At 44.5% G+C, this 15,728-nt stretch overlaps 1 protein-coding gene across 2 annotated transcripts in view; it reads right to left on the reverse strand.

Moving 5' to 3' along the window:
* The window catches only part of HIRA (histone cell cycle regulator), a 108,438-nt gene that overhangs the window by 17,236 nt on the left and 75,474 nt on the right, over positions 1-15,728 (reverse strand). For both annotated transcript variants that reach the window (XM_075898289.2, XM_075898288.2), the window contains 4 exons: positions 14,561-14,731; positions 9,256-9,460; positions 8,196-8,300; positions 3,531-3,679 (listed from right to left, as the gene is read on the reverse strand). In XM_075898289.2, the coding sequence (XP_075754404.1) occupies positions 3,531-3,679; positions 8,196-8,300; positions 9,256-9,460; positions 14,561-14,731 (630 nt within the window). The remainder of the gene's footprint in view (positions 1-3,530; positions 3,680-8,195; positions 8,301-9,255; positions 9,461-14,560; positions 14,732-15,728) is intronic.

Here is a 15,728-nt window from a genome sequence, read left to right on the forward strand (position 1 = left end):
TGCACCAGTGCTGGAAGATTTTTCCTTCAGTAAGGGGGGAAATACCCATAGGGGCCTGGGTCTTAGCACCCCCTGGAGAACACATTCCTAGCTATATAGGGAGCTCCCAGGCCCCTCCCTCCTCAGTTCCTCTTGCCAAAAATACTCTGACAATGGGGACGGAGGGTGGGAGGTTGAATGGACATGAACAACACATTTTGAAAAACACCAATTATAGAAATAGGTAACTGTTTTTTCTTCTTCAGGTGCTTGCTCATGTCTATTCAACATAGGTGACTGCTAGCAGTGTCTGTGGAGGTGGGCAGGAAACTCAAGAACATGCAGATTGCAGCACCACTCTACCCCAGCCACACCAAGACTACATTGCCCTACAAGTGCACAAGAACACTTTGCACACGTTCCTGACTGCTCTGCGCTCCCTGAGGTATATGAGAACCACTGCCTCATCCTGAGATCACTAGCCCGGCATCTGGGGCATTCTGAGATAAGCTCCTCATCACTGGTCCAAGGCATCGGACACTAGCTAGAGTGAATGTTGAGGCTGCTCGAACAGGACACTGGAGAGTAGATTACAGGGATTCATCCACCAAAGCAGGGAGTGGAGTATATGTGGTGGCATCATGACTACACAGTTGAGGAGGTGCCTTACTGGAGAGTATACCAACGTCAGCCACAGTTGCAAAGGGCAGATCCTGAGCCTGGTAGATGGTACCACATAAGTGCAGGCTTCCATACAGCTGAGGATGTGCAAGCACACCCTCACAGTCATCAGGAGGGTGAGGGATAGCTGATCATTTTGGTCCCATAGTGCTCTGGACTGGTCCTGAAAGAGGGCTGCTGTGGCTGCTGTAGAGCTGAGTACTGCACCTATACCCATCCCACACCGTGGCCAAGACCCAGCGATCTGATGTAATTTCCATCCATGCAGGGAGAAAGGGATTGAGATGGAATAAGAAGTGGCAGAGAGGTGTCTGTTATGTTGCCCTTGGGCATACTTGTTTGAGGGCTTAGAGTGACTTGACAAGCCTTGAGACCCTGGCTGTGGTTGTTGCCCCTGTCTCTTTCTGAATGGCTTCACACACCCCTGGGTCAGGTCCTGCCTAGTAAGCTGCTGAAAAAGCTGGGGCTTAAAATTTTTATGCTCCGATATGTAGAGACCCAATGTTTTAAGGATTCTAAGAGAATCCTTGAGCCCATGCAAGTTGATGCCTGTCTGTTCCGCAGAGTTTTACTGTTGAAGGGGAGATTTTGGATTGAGTTTTGGGTCTCCACAGACAAAACCAAGAGAAGAAGCCACACAGCCCTTCTCATGGAGATCATGGAGGCTCTGGACCTTGCTGCTGAGTCTGCAGCATCCGACGGCACCTGTAAAGCTGCCCTTGCTAGGGCCGAGCCTTGCTCCTGAGCACCTTTACCACCTCCCTGGATGCTTTGGAGAGCAATGCCTCAAATTTGGCAGTTCACTGCCATGAGCTGAGGTCATAGCACACGAACAGAGTCTTATGGTTCACCCCCTGTAATTGAAAGGCTGGCCAAAGAATAAAGCTTTCTTCCAAACAAATCCAAATATTTGCAATCCTTATTTTTCGGCATGGGGGAAGGTTGGCCCAGTTGCTCCCTGTTTCAATGACTCCCACTATAAGGGAGTTTGGCAGTGGGTGGGTGTAGAGGTAGTTGTGGTCCTAGGGAGGCACAAAGTACTTCATCTCCACTCTCTTTGAAATAAATGAGATATAAAAGGGTGTTTGCCAAAGTGCCCTGGCAATCTTGGCTACCCCTTCATGTAGGGGTAGGGCCAGTCCAGGCAGTGTACCATGATCAAGGACTCCAAGGAGGAGTCCAAGACCTCCTGGACTTCCTCTGCTTGCAGCAGAAGGTCTGTGGCTACCCACTTGAGAAAGTCCTGGTGGGCCTTTGTATCATCCGGGGGGACTACCATGAAGGGGCCCAATGGCCTCATCTGGTGAGGAGGAGGAAGAGGAGGAGGAGGAGGAGGAGGAGGAGGAGACCTGACCCCCTTGATCTCACACTAACCCCTCCAGTTTGGGTATGAGATGATCTCTCACCTCCAGTGTCAGGACCTGGCTCATTAGGAGTGCCAAGGAAAGGGTTCAAGGCTCCAGTCACTGAACAAGCTGCATGGGGCTGAACCAGGAAACACCAGGGGGTCCAAGGGCACCACTATACCTGGCAATATTGCTGAGGCCAAGGGATGCCTTGAGAGGCCATCTGCATTATCACTTGGTACTTCTCCTACTCTGGTGCTGAAGGCTGTGGCGTGGGCAGGGAAGCACTGTCACAGGTGGCAAAAAGTAACTAAGGAAGGAGTAGACTGGGAGTGCCCTATATAATGCGGCATGCGCACGCCACTCCAGGTGGCTCTGAGATCCAGGCCCCTACGGTTACTGCCGAGGGAAAATCTTCCAGCACCAGTTCATGTGGTGAGCACACACACTTATGTTAAATGGACACGAGCAAGCATTCAAAGAAAAACATTACAGCTTCCACATAAAAGAATGTACAATTTGTCAATTTCAGCTGTTTAATTTGTTCCAGTCTAAAACTCAGCATCATTCTTAAGGGGTGTGAAAACAGAAAAAGGTTCAGATGAAATGTGAACCAGATTTGTGGGTACTTATCTCACAGCTGACCTCAACAAGATCACACAGGTTACTTTAAACTTCTGATGCTAAAACAAAAGCCTAATGTTGAGAAGGAAGAAAAACTACAGTTATCCCTGAGGAAGTGTATATGCCACAAAAATATTCTAATTACAGTGTTCTTCTCAATCTCCAGTCATTTATGGCATTTGCCTTTTAAATAAATGTTACTTCTAATGATACAGTCCACTCTAATGAGGGAATTTAATGGAGGAATGCAATGTCTGACACAGGAAGTATTTTAATTGGCTAATAGGATCATAGGATGCTATAAAGATTATGGTTAGATTATGACTCTAGGAGCCAATTCACTAGTGAAGCTGCCCTCAGGATGACATACAGTGAATATTATATTTATTAATATTACATGTTTGATACTAAATCATTTTGCACAGTTGCAAAAGTAATGACAAAAACAGCAAACTACAATGATTGACAAAGCCAATGGACACAGTTATTAATGTTACAGGAAGAAGAAAGAGGAACATAAGTGTCCCAGAGTGGGCAAAGAGGAAGAAGAGAAAAGTCTTAGGATAATATTCTGCACTATGAAGCATCACACTATTCCATAAAAATAAGGGATCCAGTAATGCACTGGATGAATGAATTTAATTAAACATTTTACAAAATATGCAATATACACGGGATTTAAAAAAAGACAAATGGGTAGCAATGTTCTCTGATGCTATCAAAATATTAAATACCTACTTTTTTTTTTAACATCGTAAATTCTCCCCGGGAACCTTGAATAAGCTTTCCACTAACCACTTGTTTAATAGTATAACAATAAAACCCTAAATGCTCTCTCCTCCCAATGGGACTATTACTTCATTTCTGAAGGTGTCTACTTCTACAGGCAAATTCTCTTACCAGCTTCCCGCTGCAGTAAGAATTCGACTGGTGAGGACAGTCTCCCATTCTTTGCCTTCCCGATTACACTTCAACCTGCTCAGCTTGGAACCTCCCACAGTGGTCATCTCATTCTCCACCTCAATGTACATGGAGGGATCTGAGCTTATCTGAAAAAAAGAAAAGAAAAATCTTCTTATACAGAAGAAAATTGTTCAGGAAGCCTCAAATAATGTAGGTCCAAAATAGGGCCCAACAGTACCTTAGAGAGTGATTGAGAAAAAACTTTAGTTTTTTGTTTAAAATATCCTCAATATATGCCAAATTACTTAAAAGGAAGAGATTCCATGAGCTACTCCCAATCAATAATTTCTGATTATTTTGAGTTTCCCAATTAAAAAAAAGTGTTTATTAAATTCTGGACACCAAATCTAGTTCAAATGGGCTAATGCTGCAGTCTTTCAGAATTCCTACAGTAAAAGCCAGACTTCTCTGGTAAAAGCACGTAAAGAAGGGACTATGTAGTATGTGAGTCTGTGTTAATGTTGCCTTCCAGGAGCTGAGCATGTAACTACCATATAGAGAACTCAGAAAAAATGCCCAGTTTTTTACTTGAGTAATGCAGAGGTGCATAGGTGAAGAGAGTTACCAGTCCTGCTGCTGCTGCCACCGCCAGTTCCTTTTGAACACCAAGGCTAAGTAAAAGAAGGGAGAGGGTGCTTATGGAGGCGAAGAGGTAGCCATGTTAGTCTGCAAAAACAACAACATGTCCCGTGGCACCTTGGAAATTAAAATTTATTAGGGCATAAGCTTTCATGGGTAAGCCCCACTTCAGATTAAATGGATTTGAAATTACAGAGGCAGGGATGTATATATGAAAGAACAACAACAACAACAAAGGTATTTAAAAAGTGTTTATGAGGCTAAACAAGTCAGGGTGGATGTGGCTCATTCACTGCAGCTGATGGAGAGGCATGAATATCAAGAGATAGGAAGTTGCCTTTGCAGTGTGTTAACCAATTTAAATCTTTATTCAAGCCTAACTGGATTGAACTGAATTTGCAAATGAACTGGAGTTCAGCGGTTTCCTTTTGTAACTGAGTTCTGAAGTTTTTTTGTAGAAGAATGGCTACTTTTAAATTCTTTACGGAATGTCCAAGCAGATTAAAATGTTCTCCTACAGGTTTATGCATGTTACCTTTCATGATGTCCCATTTGTGTCCCTTTATACTTTGGCACAGAGACTGTCCTATCTGGCCAATATACATGGCAGAGGGATATTGATGGCACTTGATGGCATATAGCACATTAGTGGAAGTGCAGGTGCATGAGCCCCTGATGTTGTGGCTTATGTGGTTAGGTCTTATGATGGTATGGCTTGTATAGATTTGTGGACAGAGTTGGCAACAGGGTTTGTTGCAGGGATAGGTTCCTGGATAAGTGTTTCTGTGAAGTGGTGTGTGGCTGCGGGTGAGCATTTGCTTCAGGTCGGAGAGCTCTCTGTATGTGAAGACTGGTCTGTCTCCTTAGGTCTGTGAGAGTGAGGGATCATTTTCCAGGGTAGTTTGTAGATTGTCAATGATTGCACTGGTGGGCTATGTCTACACTGCACCCCTTTTCCGGAAAAGGGATGCAGATGAGACAAATCGGAATTGCAAATGAAGCGGGGATTTAAATATCCCCTGCTCCATTTGCATGAACATGGCTGCCGCTTTTTTCCAGCTTGGGGCTTTGCCGGAGAAAGCGCCAGTCTAGACGGGATCTTTCGGAAAATAAAGCCTTTTCCGAAAGGTCCCTTATTCCTGAATTTCCCTTATTCCCCGTCTAGACTGGCGTTTTTCTCCGAAAAAGCCCCGAGCCGGAAAAAAGTGGCAGCCATGTTCATGCAAATGGAGCGGGGGATATTTAAATCCCCGCTTCATTTGCAATTCCGAATTGTTTCATCTGCATCCCTTTTCCGGAAAAGGGGTGCAGTGTAGACACAGCCATGGGGTTTCAGTTGGGAGTTCTAGATGATAACTATTGGTGTTCTGTTATTTTCCATGTTGGACCTGTCCTGAAATAGGTGACTTCTGGGTACTTTTCTGGCTCTGCCAATCTGTTTCTTCACTTCCCCAGGTGGGTATTTAAGTTTTAAAAATGCTTGATAAAGATCTTGTAGATGTTTGTCTCCATTTGAAGGATTGGAGCAGATATAGTTGCATCTTAGAGCTTGGCTACAGACAATCGATCTTATGATGTGTCCTGGATGGAAGCTCGAGGCATGTAGGTAAGAACAGAGGTCTGCAGGTTTCTGGTATAGGGTGGTGTTTATGTAACCATCATTTATTTGTATTGTAGTGTCCAGGAAATCGATCTCCTGCATGGATTGGTCCAGGCTGAGTGGAAATTGTTGAAATCCCGGTGGAATTCTTAAAGGGTCTCCTTCCCAAGGGTCCATAGAATGAAGATGTCATCAATGTAACACAAGTAAAGGTGTGCCAGGAGACGGGAGTTGAGGAAACATAGTGTTTTTATGGCTGACCTAAAACTAACACATTGTAGGGCCATGTGGGTGCCCATATCAGCGCCTATGACTTGAAGATATAAATTGTCCCCAAATCAAAAATGATTGTGGGTGAGGAAAACGTCACATAGATCAGCTACCAGGTGTGCAGTGGCATCACAGGGGATAATGTTCCTGACAGCTTGTAGTCCAGGTCAAGTGATAACAGAAGGAATGAACTGCTGAAATGCATTGCCTCTGCAGCCAGGTGAGGAAAGAAATATGGAGTCAGAAGCTAGAGCAGGGGTGTGCAATAATTTTTGTTGGGGGGGCCACTGCAAGATTTTGGAAAGTGATTAAGGGCCATATTTTTCTGTGGAGGAGGTGTGGAGGTGTTTAGGATGGTGCAGAAGAGTGTAAAGGGTAAGGGACTGGGGTACAGAAGACAATGTTAGGTCTGAGAGGGAGTTTGGGTGAAAAAGGGGGTTGTGACCTGGGGCAGGAGCCTGGGGTAGAGAGTAAGGTTGTTAAATATTTCTTAATTTACAAGTCAAGCAGTCGATAGGCACTTTCCCCATTCCTCTTTTGAAATGTAGGGCTTTTGTACATTTCAAAGGAGGAATGTGGATCTTGGCATGGGGCTGGGTCCAGTGGGAAGTCCAGGCAGCACATGGGCTTGCCAGCTTTGAAATGTACAAGAGTCCCCAGTGGGGAAGTGCCCTCACGAAGTCTCCCACCGACCCCGGGCTTCATGTTGCGCTGCCACTTTGAAATGTCACATGGAGCCCAGGGTCAGTTCGGGACTCCCCAGCTGATCCCGGGCTTAGCAAAGCATTTCTGTGGAACCTGAGATCAGCTGGGATACCACTGATTCCGCCTGGTATTTCCCCAGAACCCGGGGTCAGCTGGGGACTCCCAAGCTGATCCAAGGTTCCACAGTAATGCTATTATGGAGCCCGGGATCAGCTGGGGAATCCTCAGCTGACACCGGGCTCCACACGATGCTGCAGCTTTGAAACACTGAGGCAGCTTTCAAAGGGGAAGCACCGCACAGCTGCATCCGGGATCAGCTGTGAGGCGCTGCCCTTTTGAAACACCACCTCGGCATTTCAAAGCGGCAGTGCCACAAGGAGCTGACCCCGGGCTCCATGTGGAGCTGCTTTGAAACACCAAAGTACCTCCTCTTCCCCGCACTTTGCTGCCTCTATCTGATAGAGGCAGAAAGGGGGGGCGGGATTGATTAGACGACAGGACTATCCAATAAGCATTTGCTTATCGGACAGTCGACTAGTCCTTAACATCCTTAGTGCAGAGCCCAGGAGGGGGTCTGGGTGCAGGAGAGAATCCTGGCCTGAGGGAGGGGTACAGGGTATGAAAGGGGGTATAGGGTCTGGGAGGGAGTTGTGACCTAGGGCAGGGGGTTTGGAGGGTGACCTGGGACAGGGAGTTGAGGTGCAGGAATGCCAGAGGTAGGTTCTGGCTGGGAGGTGCTTACCTAAGCCTCTCCTGGCCAGCAGCCCTGCAGCACCCCCAGAGACCGCTTAAAACTGCGGGCTGCTTCCTCCGTCAGGCTCTCAGATCTGAGGGAACAGGGAGAGACTTGCGCAGCCCCAGTCCCCCAGGCCAATCTCTCAAGCGCCTACTGTCTAGTTGTTTCCTGCCAACTAGAGCTGAGGGATTGGCTGGGTTCAGTTCCTATTGGCTGGTTGTTTCCAGCCAATAAGAGATGAGAACTGGGCTGGAGGCAGGTAGATCACAAAAAGCCTCCTTCTGCCTCCAGAGTAGAGAGGCACACAGCAGCCCTGTGCTTAGATCAGCATCTGCTACATGCCTGAGGGTCCTGGCAGGGTGTCCATGGGCTGGATTTGGTGGTTTGGCAGGCCTGATCCAGCCTCCGAGAGATATCTTGCCCACTCCTGAGCTAGAGGATGCATGTGACCTATTTAGGTTCCAAATCCAAGTCAGTTAGGGAAGGAAAAGAAACAGCTGGAAGACCAACAATGGCAGGAAATAGCCAAGTGGAAAAATCTTAGAAAAAAGTAGGGTGGTTAAGGCTCCTTCTTAGACAGGGCAAAGAGAATCTGCTTGAATCCTTCAGTTTAATATAACTATTTTGAGTATCTTAAGGATATTTTTAGCGAAGTAAACTAATCTTGGGGAAAATGCCTTTTAAGTAAACAATGTTGGTGTCATCCACTTACTTGCAATGTAAACGATTTCTGTGGGATTGGGGTTGGCAGTTTAAGTGCTAATGCTGGTGCAGATATGCAAGTGGCATCCTTCTCAGAGGCCAGGGCAGCTGGCGACTAGAAAAAAAGTCAACATATATACAATTAAAAACAAAAACTTATGAACATATGAAACAGCAAATGGTTATCATTCACTAAGGTGTCTCAGTACCGATATATCCAAGTTGCCAAGAGGGAAACCTTAAATAATGTTTAACACACATTTATCAGAAAAACCTTAGGCAAAAACATTTTTTTAAAATACATATTCCATAACTACTATGTTCTCATTCTCTATACTAGTTGCTCAGAATTGTGAGGAACAATATGTGGTCATTATACTTTGCATTATATCATCTTTACCACTTTCCATATGCACTATCTTAATGGAAGCTCCCGTACGTTTCAGGCCTAGACCAGCCTTTGAGTGTTGGTAAAAAAAAAAGGAAAAACTTAAAAAACAATAAATAATCTAGCAGCACCTAAAAGGCTAACAAAACATGTAGATGGTATCATGAGCTTTTTGGGTACACTTCTTCAGATGTTATTGCAACTGATAGATGGGAAGTATTTCCATAATGTACTAACTAGGTATGTACTCTACTATGTTCTACTGAATGGAAAGTCAAATCTGTTTAAGTTCTTACAATTATGTCATCTCTTGAATCTCATTGCTGACAGCTGATGGAGTTTCTCATTTAGTTCAAGTGGCAGACATCTGTGGTGTTTGAAACCAAGGTCCTGCGTCTAACTCCAATACTACATATATACAGGTTAGTTAGGGGCTGTGATATTTGTATGTGCACAGCACACAGGTTTGTTACATTATGTGCACCTTTATTTTAAAACCTTAAGAATTGGGTAAAAAGCAAGCAACAGGATTAGCTTCAAAATTTTGAGGAACCTTAGCACTCCTGGTTTAACTTGACCACCTTCTGTTTAATCTAATGCAAGGAAAACATTTTGCTTTAGTAAATAAATAGCAAAAATCACAAATATTAATATTATGCACATAAATTAAATTACTGATTACCTGAACAGTTAAAGTCACAGGCACTAGTCTGGAGTCCTTTCGAGGCCTGCCTTTCTTTTTCTTTTCTACTGTTTCTCCCTCAACTTCTAGTTTACGCTTAGGCAGTGTCAGTGGTTTAGTAGCTGGAATCTTCTCTTCACTATCACTGCTGCTCTCCAGAATATCCTTGGGCTTATTCTCTTTAATTAAATTCTGATCTTTTAATCTGCATTAAAAGTAAAAGATTAGTTTCATAATTTACGTAAAATGCATTCAAAGTAGTCTCCCAAGTCTCTTCTGACTTTGGGAAATGGGCAGAAAAGATAATGTACCTTACATACATACTTATGGATCAGTGTGCTATGCAAGTGATCCTGGGAAAATGTACCCATTAGGAGAACAGGAACAGTCCCTACTGGATAAGACCCAAGTTCTTGCTAATCATGTATTATGTCTCCATCAACAGCCAGAACCGAATTCTTCAGATGTATAAGAATCCCACAGTCTGAAGATGTGGGGTAATCTGCCCTTCCCCACATGTAGGTATCATTCTGGGTACTAGTAGTTAAGACACTGATTGCAGGACTGAAGTACAAGGTTTAATAGTCTTTGCACTTTTATTAATTATGAAAACTCTGGTTACTTTTGATATCCATATAAATTGGGGTGAGGAACCTTTTTGGGGTCAGGGGCCACTGACCCACAGAAAAATCAGCCAGTCCCAGGCTAGTAGATTTTGTGTGCTCCAGTCCCACATGGGGGGGGGGGGGGAAGACTGTGGGGGCTAGATGCCAGCATGGGTCCCCCAATGTTGAAGAGGAAACTGAAGCCTCAGGGGCTGGATCCAGGCAAGCCGTATGTTCCCCACCCCTGATATAAATGTTGAATCACTTTTTGAATCTTCCTAAGTTCTTGGTCTTAACAATAGTCTATGGCAGTGAGTTCCACAGGCTAATTACATTTTTCTGTTTAGTGGTTCTGAATTTGCCTTCTTTAATTTTCATTGCTTGTCTCTTGCTCTGTTAGGAGACAGGCAGAAGAGAAGGTTACTCACATTGTGCAGTAACAGAGGTGCTTTAAGATGGCTGTCCCTGTGGGTGCTCCACCCTAGGTGGCACCCAGTCAAGAGATTTTTGGTAGCAGTGCCCTCTGGTAGGCTGTGCAATCGGAGCAGACAGTAGGCGTGGTGCCGCTACTATGCATACACAGCCAACTGTCCCTTCAGTTCCTTCTCTGCCCTGGAAAAAAAACAAGCATGTCTGAAGCAGAGGGGAGGAAGGGCGGTTGGTGGAGCACCCACAGGAACAACCATCTCAAGGAACCTGTGTTACTCCACAAGGTGAGTAACCCTCTCGTCTTCTTCGAAGAGTGTCCCTACCGGTGACTATGTAGTAGTACCCGTGATCAGAGCTGGGTGCTTCGGCTAGTCAGTATCCTGCATAGCAGCTAGAACGGTGTGCCCAAAGTGAGTACCATGGGACAGGTAAGTATCAAGAGCCCACTGTTTAGCAAACATATGAACAGAGGACCATGTTGAGGATCTACAAATGTCCATAAGAGGTATGCTATGCCGGTAAGAAGTTGAAGCCTCCATGGCCCTCATGGAGCATGCACGTAGCTGCAATGGAGGATATCGGCTAAAGATGTAGTAGGCCAGTCTGATGCAGTCTACTATCCACCTGGATAACCTCTGGGTAGAGATTGGCATGCCCAAGGATCTCTCTGCAGTAGAAACAAACATCCTTGTTGACTTGTGTGTTTGTTTAGTTTTGTTCAAATAAAAGGCAATTGACCTGCAGACACTGAGTGTGTGCCTCCTTTTATCAGCGTGAGGCTTTGGAAAGAAGACAGGTAAGTTTATGGGTTCATTACAGTGATAATCAGTGGGGACCTTTGGGAGGAACTTTGGGTGTGGGCAGAGAACCACTTTGTCCTTATGAAATACTGTGAAAGGGGGGTCCGCCATCAGTGCACCGATTTCACCCATCCTCCTGGTTGCTGTGACGGCCACCAAGAAGGCCACCTTCATAGAAAGATGGAGCTTGGAACATGTTGCCTGGGTTAAAATGGTTTACTGCTGACAGCTCGAACCACTAAATTGAGGTCCCAATCTGGAACAGGAGGTCTGATAGGTGGGTAAGTGTTTTCTATACCCTTGAGGAAGCACTTGATCATTGTATGTGTGAAGACAGATTTGTTGTCAATGGGCTGACAGAAGGTCTTTATGGCTGCGAGGTGAACTTTTAAGGAACTGAAGGAGAGGCCCAACTCTTAATTCTAAGAGGTATTCCAAGATGTTAGCAAGTGGTACCATTGACGGGTTCAAGCATTTTTGTCCAAACTGTGAATCTTCGTCTCTTACAGAAGTAAGATTTTCTGATTGTTATTCTCCGACTGTTCAATAAAATTTGTTTGACCTGATCAGTGAATGCTGTTTCTATTGAGGTGAAACATTGAGAAACCATGCGTGGAGATGAAGTGTTTGAAGACAGGTGATGAACTCGGCCACCCTCTTATAACAGAAGATGAGGAAGCAATGGAAGTTTTCACAGCTTTCTCTTGGACATATGAAGCCGGTAAGTGTATCACGTCTGCCAAAGCCAAACTGGAGCAATGATGATCACTGTGGCTGCATCTGACCTTATTTATAATAATATATAATAATATGGAGATATACCTATCTCATAGAACTGGAACGGACCATGAGAGGTCTTCCAGTCCAGTCCCATACCCTCACAGCAGGACCAAGTACCATCCCTGACAGATTTGCCCCAGATCCCTAAATGGCCCCTTCAGGGATTGAACTCACAACCGTACGTTAGCAGGCCAATACTCAAACTACTGAGCTATCCCACCCCCATATTTTGTTGACTACTCAATGAAGGAGTGGAATTGGAGGGAAAGCATAGAGATGTGGTGCATTCCAGAGTACTGTGAACGTGCCCCCAGGGAATGCACGCCAACGCCCACATGCAAACAGTATTGTGGATGCTTCTTGCTGGCATTGGTTGCAAACAGGTCCACTGTCAGAAAACCCCAGTAGTTGAACAGTTGATGGAGAATTTGGGGTTCCATTTCCCATTCACGATTAGAATTGAAATTCCTGCTGAGGTCTTCCAAAATGAGACTGTCCTTGCCAGGTAAATCAGAGGCTTGTAGGTGGATTTCATGTGCAATGCACCATTTTCAAAGGCAGACAGCCTCCCTGAACAGGCAGTAGGAACTGGCTCCATCCTTCCTGTTGACATAATACATGGTTGCTTGGTTGTCCATGAAGATCTGAACTGTGTTGTTGCGTATGAAGTGTAGGAAATGCTGGCATGCGTAGAATACTGGAGTTCCCGTATGTTTATGTGCAGGTTCAATTCCTGTGAAGACCAACGTCCCTGCGTTTTGAGAAAGCCTGAGTGCACTTCCCAGCCCAGGAGAGAGGCATCCATTGTGATGGTCATGGAGGGGGGTCTTTTGTGAAATGGTTCTCCAACACACACACTTCTTGGGTCTGTTCACCAGTCTAGGGATTGTTTGATCCTGACTGGGATTGATCCTAATTTGTTGATGCTGATGAAGTATGGTTTGTATATAGTCCTCAGCCATTGCTGTGCAGGCCTCATGTACAGTCTGGTATGCTGCACTACTCAGTGGCTGCTGCCATATGTCCTAGCAACTGGAGATACATCCTTGCAGGGACTTGTGGACTGGATTTGGCCAGTGAAACTAGGTCCTGTATAGTCTGGAACCTTTGTTGTGGGAGAGAGGCTATGGCCTCCATGCAACTGAGGTGAGCTCCAATAAACTCCATTATCTGAGCTGGCTTGGAGTTTGCACTTGGACAGATTTATCTGTAAACTAGAATTCTGGAACACAGTCCTGGTTAGGGAGACTGTGTTCTGCGCTTTTTGACTTGTTTGCTCTTATTATACAGTCATTGAGGTATGGAAATATTGAGACCCCTTGTCTGCAGAGATGTGTGGCAAAAACTGCAAGCACTTTTGAAAAGACCCGCAGAGTGATGGAGAGTCCTAACAGCAGCACTGTGTACTGGAAGCGTGCCTTGCAGACTGCAAATCTGATGTACTTCCAATGCGCTGGGTGAACAGATATGTGAAAATATTTGCCTGGAGGTTGAGAATCGACAACCACTTAAGACAGGGATAATAGTGGATAGAGTAACCATCTTGAAGCATTGTGGTCATATATATCAGTTGAGCTTCCTGAGATTTCTATCCCCCCAACTTCTTTGTTGTGAAAAAGTAATGGGAGTAAAATCCTTTGCCTCTGTAGCAGTGAGGTACGGATTTTGTAGCCCCTAGATGGAGCAGGTGGTCGATATCCCGGAGGAAAATGCTCTGGTGAGATGGATCCCTGAAGAGGGACAAGGAGGGGGAGTGAGAAGGCAGGGTAGACAAAAAATAGATACAGTATCTGCCCTTTTTAATATCCAGTACCCATCTGTCGGTCATGACAGAAGACCATTGGTGGTAGAAGGGTACTAGACATTGGCAGAATAGTTGGTAGGCCAGTGGTTGCCTTAAAACAGAGAGGTGTTACCAGACTCTCCACCTGACCTTCAAAATATTTCTCATAGTCAAGGGTTGAAAGGTAGAGGGCTAGTCAGGAGTTTGTCTCCATTTGGTTTGGCGTTGTCTCCTTTTGTTGTCAAAGTGCCTCTTCTTGATTAAAAGGCATGGGTTTGCATCTGAGTAAAATACCATCCCTGTTTACATTTTGCTGCAGGAACATGAATGCCAAGTGTTTTCAATGTGGCAGTCTTTGAGTGAATGATGGGAAGCCTCAGTGGTACCTGCAAACAGCTTGGAGCCCTGTAAAGAAAGATCTTTCACTGTGGCTTGTACCTCACGAGGAAAACCAGATAATTGGAGCCATGATGACTTCCTCTTTACAACGGCCATTGTGATGGAAGGAAGTAGTATTAGAAGTGTCCAAGGCTGCCTGTAAAGCTGTGCGAGAAATCAGGATGCCTTAATTTATGTTGGCCCTGAATTGCTCTCTTTTGTCTTCTGGAAGGCTATCAATAAAATGTGATAGTTGCTCAAAAATGTGTGTGTATTTTGTGAGTTTCATGGAGTAGTTCGAGATCCGGAGCTGGAGAGATGCAGAGGAATAGGCTTTAAAATATGTAGCTGGAGTTGGCGTACCTTAAACCATGCTTGGCACTGTCTTCACAGAGGGAGACAGACCAGAGCAAACACTCCCGTTGGCTTCCCTTACTCCTCTCAACTGTCAGGAGCATCAGTGTGAACTGGGACCACCATCAATGTTTGATTTAGATTGTGTACCTCCCCTGCCCTGTACCATCACTCACCTATCTATGACAATCTGATTTGTATTTATTACAGCAGAAGTCCCTGAGGTGGCTTTGGATCGTTCTGTGAATCTGGAATCAAATGCTTTCATTGGTTCGATCTTAGATGGAGTTGTTAGCACAGAGGAAGATGATACAGGGGGAGCAGTTGAAGCAGAGGTAGCATTTACACTATTAAAGGAGACAAGAGAAAAATAAAGATGGAAAATATATTTGGAATCTTGCACTGCTCATACAAATAAAGTATCATTTAAAAGCATCATTTATCAAAACATTCTACACAGCCTAAAAGTTTCATTAAATTGGCTACTCTTGGACATGGGTGAATTAAAAAATACACCATATCCTTTCATGTGTCAATATCCTCTAGCTTTGGCTACTCTCAACAATTATTTAAAATAGAACGGAGAGTTGAAATCTTAATGCTACTTTATAAAGTCTTATCATCTAGCTATATAGAACTGATTCATTCTTTGTAATTCTCACCACTTGATTAAAAATACAAATTATCCGTGGCAAAATGCAGGACAATGTAGCACTTTAAAGACTAACAAGATGGTTTATTAGATGATGAGCTTTCGTGGGCCAGATCCACTTCCTCAGATCAAATAGTGGAAGAAAATAGTCACAACCATATATACCAAAGGATACAATTAAAAAAAATGAACACATATGAAAAGGACAAATCACATTGCAGAACAGGAGGGTGATGCAGGGGGAGAAGGGGGCCGGAAGGAAGGAAGGAAGGTAAGTGTTTGTGAATTGATGATATTAGAGGTGGGGAGAGTGGGATGTTTGTGAGTTAATGGTATTAGAGGTGATAATTGGGGAAGCTATCTTGGTAATGGATGAGATAGTTCAAGTGTTTGTTCATTTCTTTTTGGAGAGTGTTGAATTTTAACATGAATGACAGTTCAGAGGATTCCCTTTCAAGTGCAGATGTAAAAGGTTTTTGTAGCAGAATGCAGGTGGTTAAGTCATTGAGAGAGTGTCCTTTCTGGTTAAAATGGCAAGAAACTGTTTTTTCTTTGTGATCTTGTCTGATATCTGTTTTGTGGGCATTAATCCTTTGGTGAAGTGTCTGAGATGTTTGTCCAATGTACATAGCAGACGGACACTTTCGGCACATTATAGCATAGATTATATTTCTGGATGCGCAGGAATATGT

The sequence above is a fragment of the Pelodiscus sinensis genome, chromosome Z (genome assembly GCF_052426305.1).
Source record: "Pelodiscus sinensis isolate ZL-2025 chromosome Z, ASM5242630v1, whole genome shotgun sequence".
Lineage (NCBI taxonomy): Eukaryota > Metazoa > Chordata > Testudines > Trionychidae > Pelodiscus > Pelodiscus sinensis.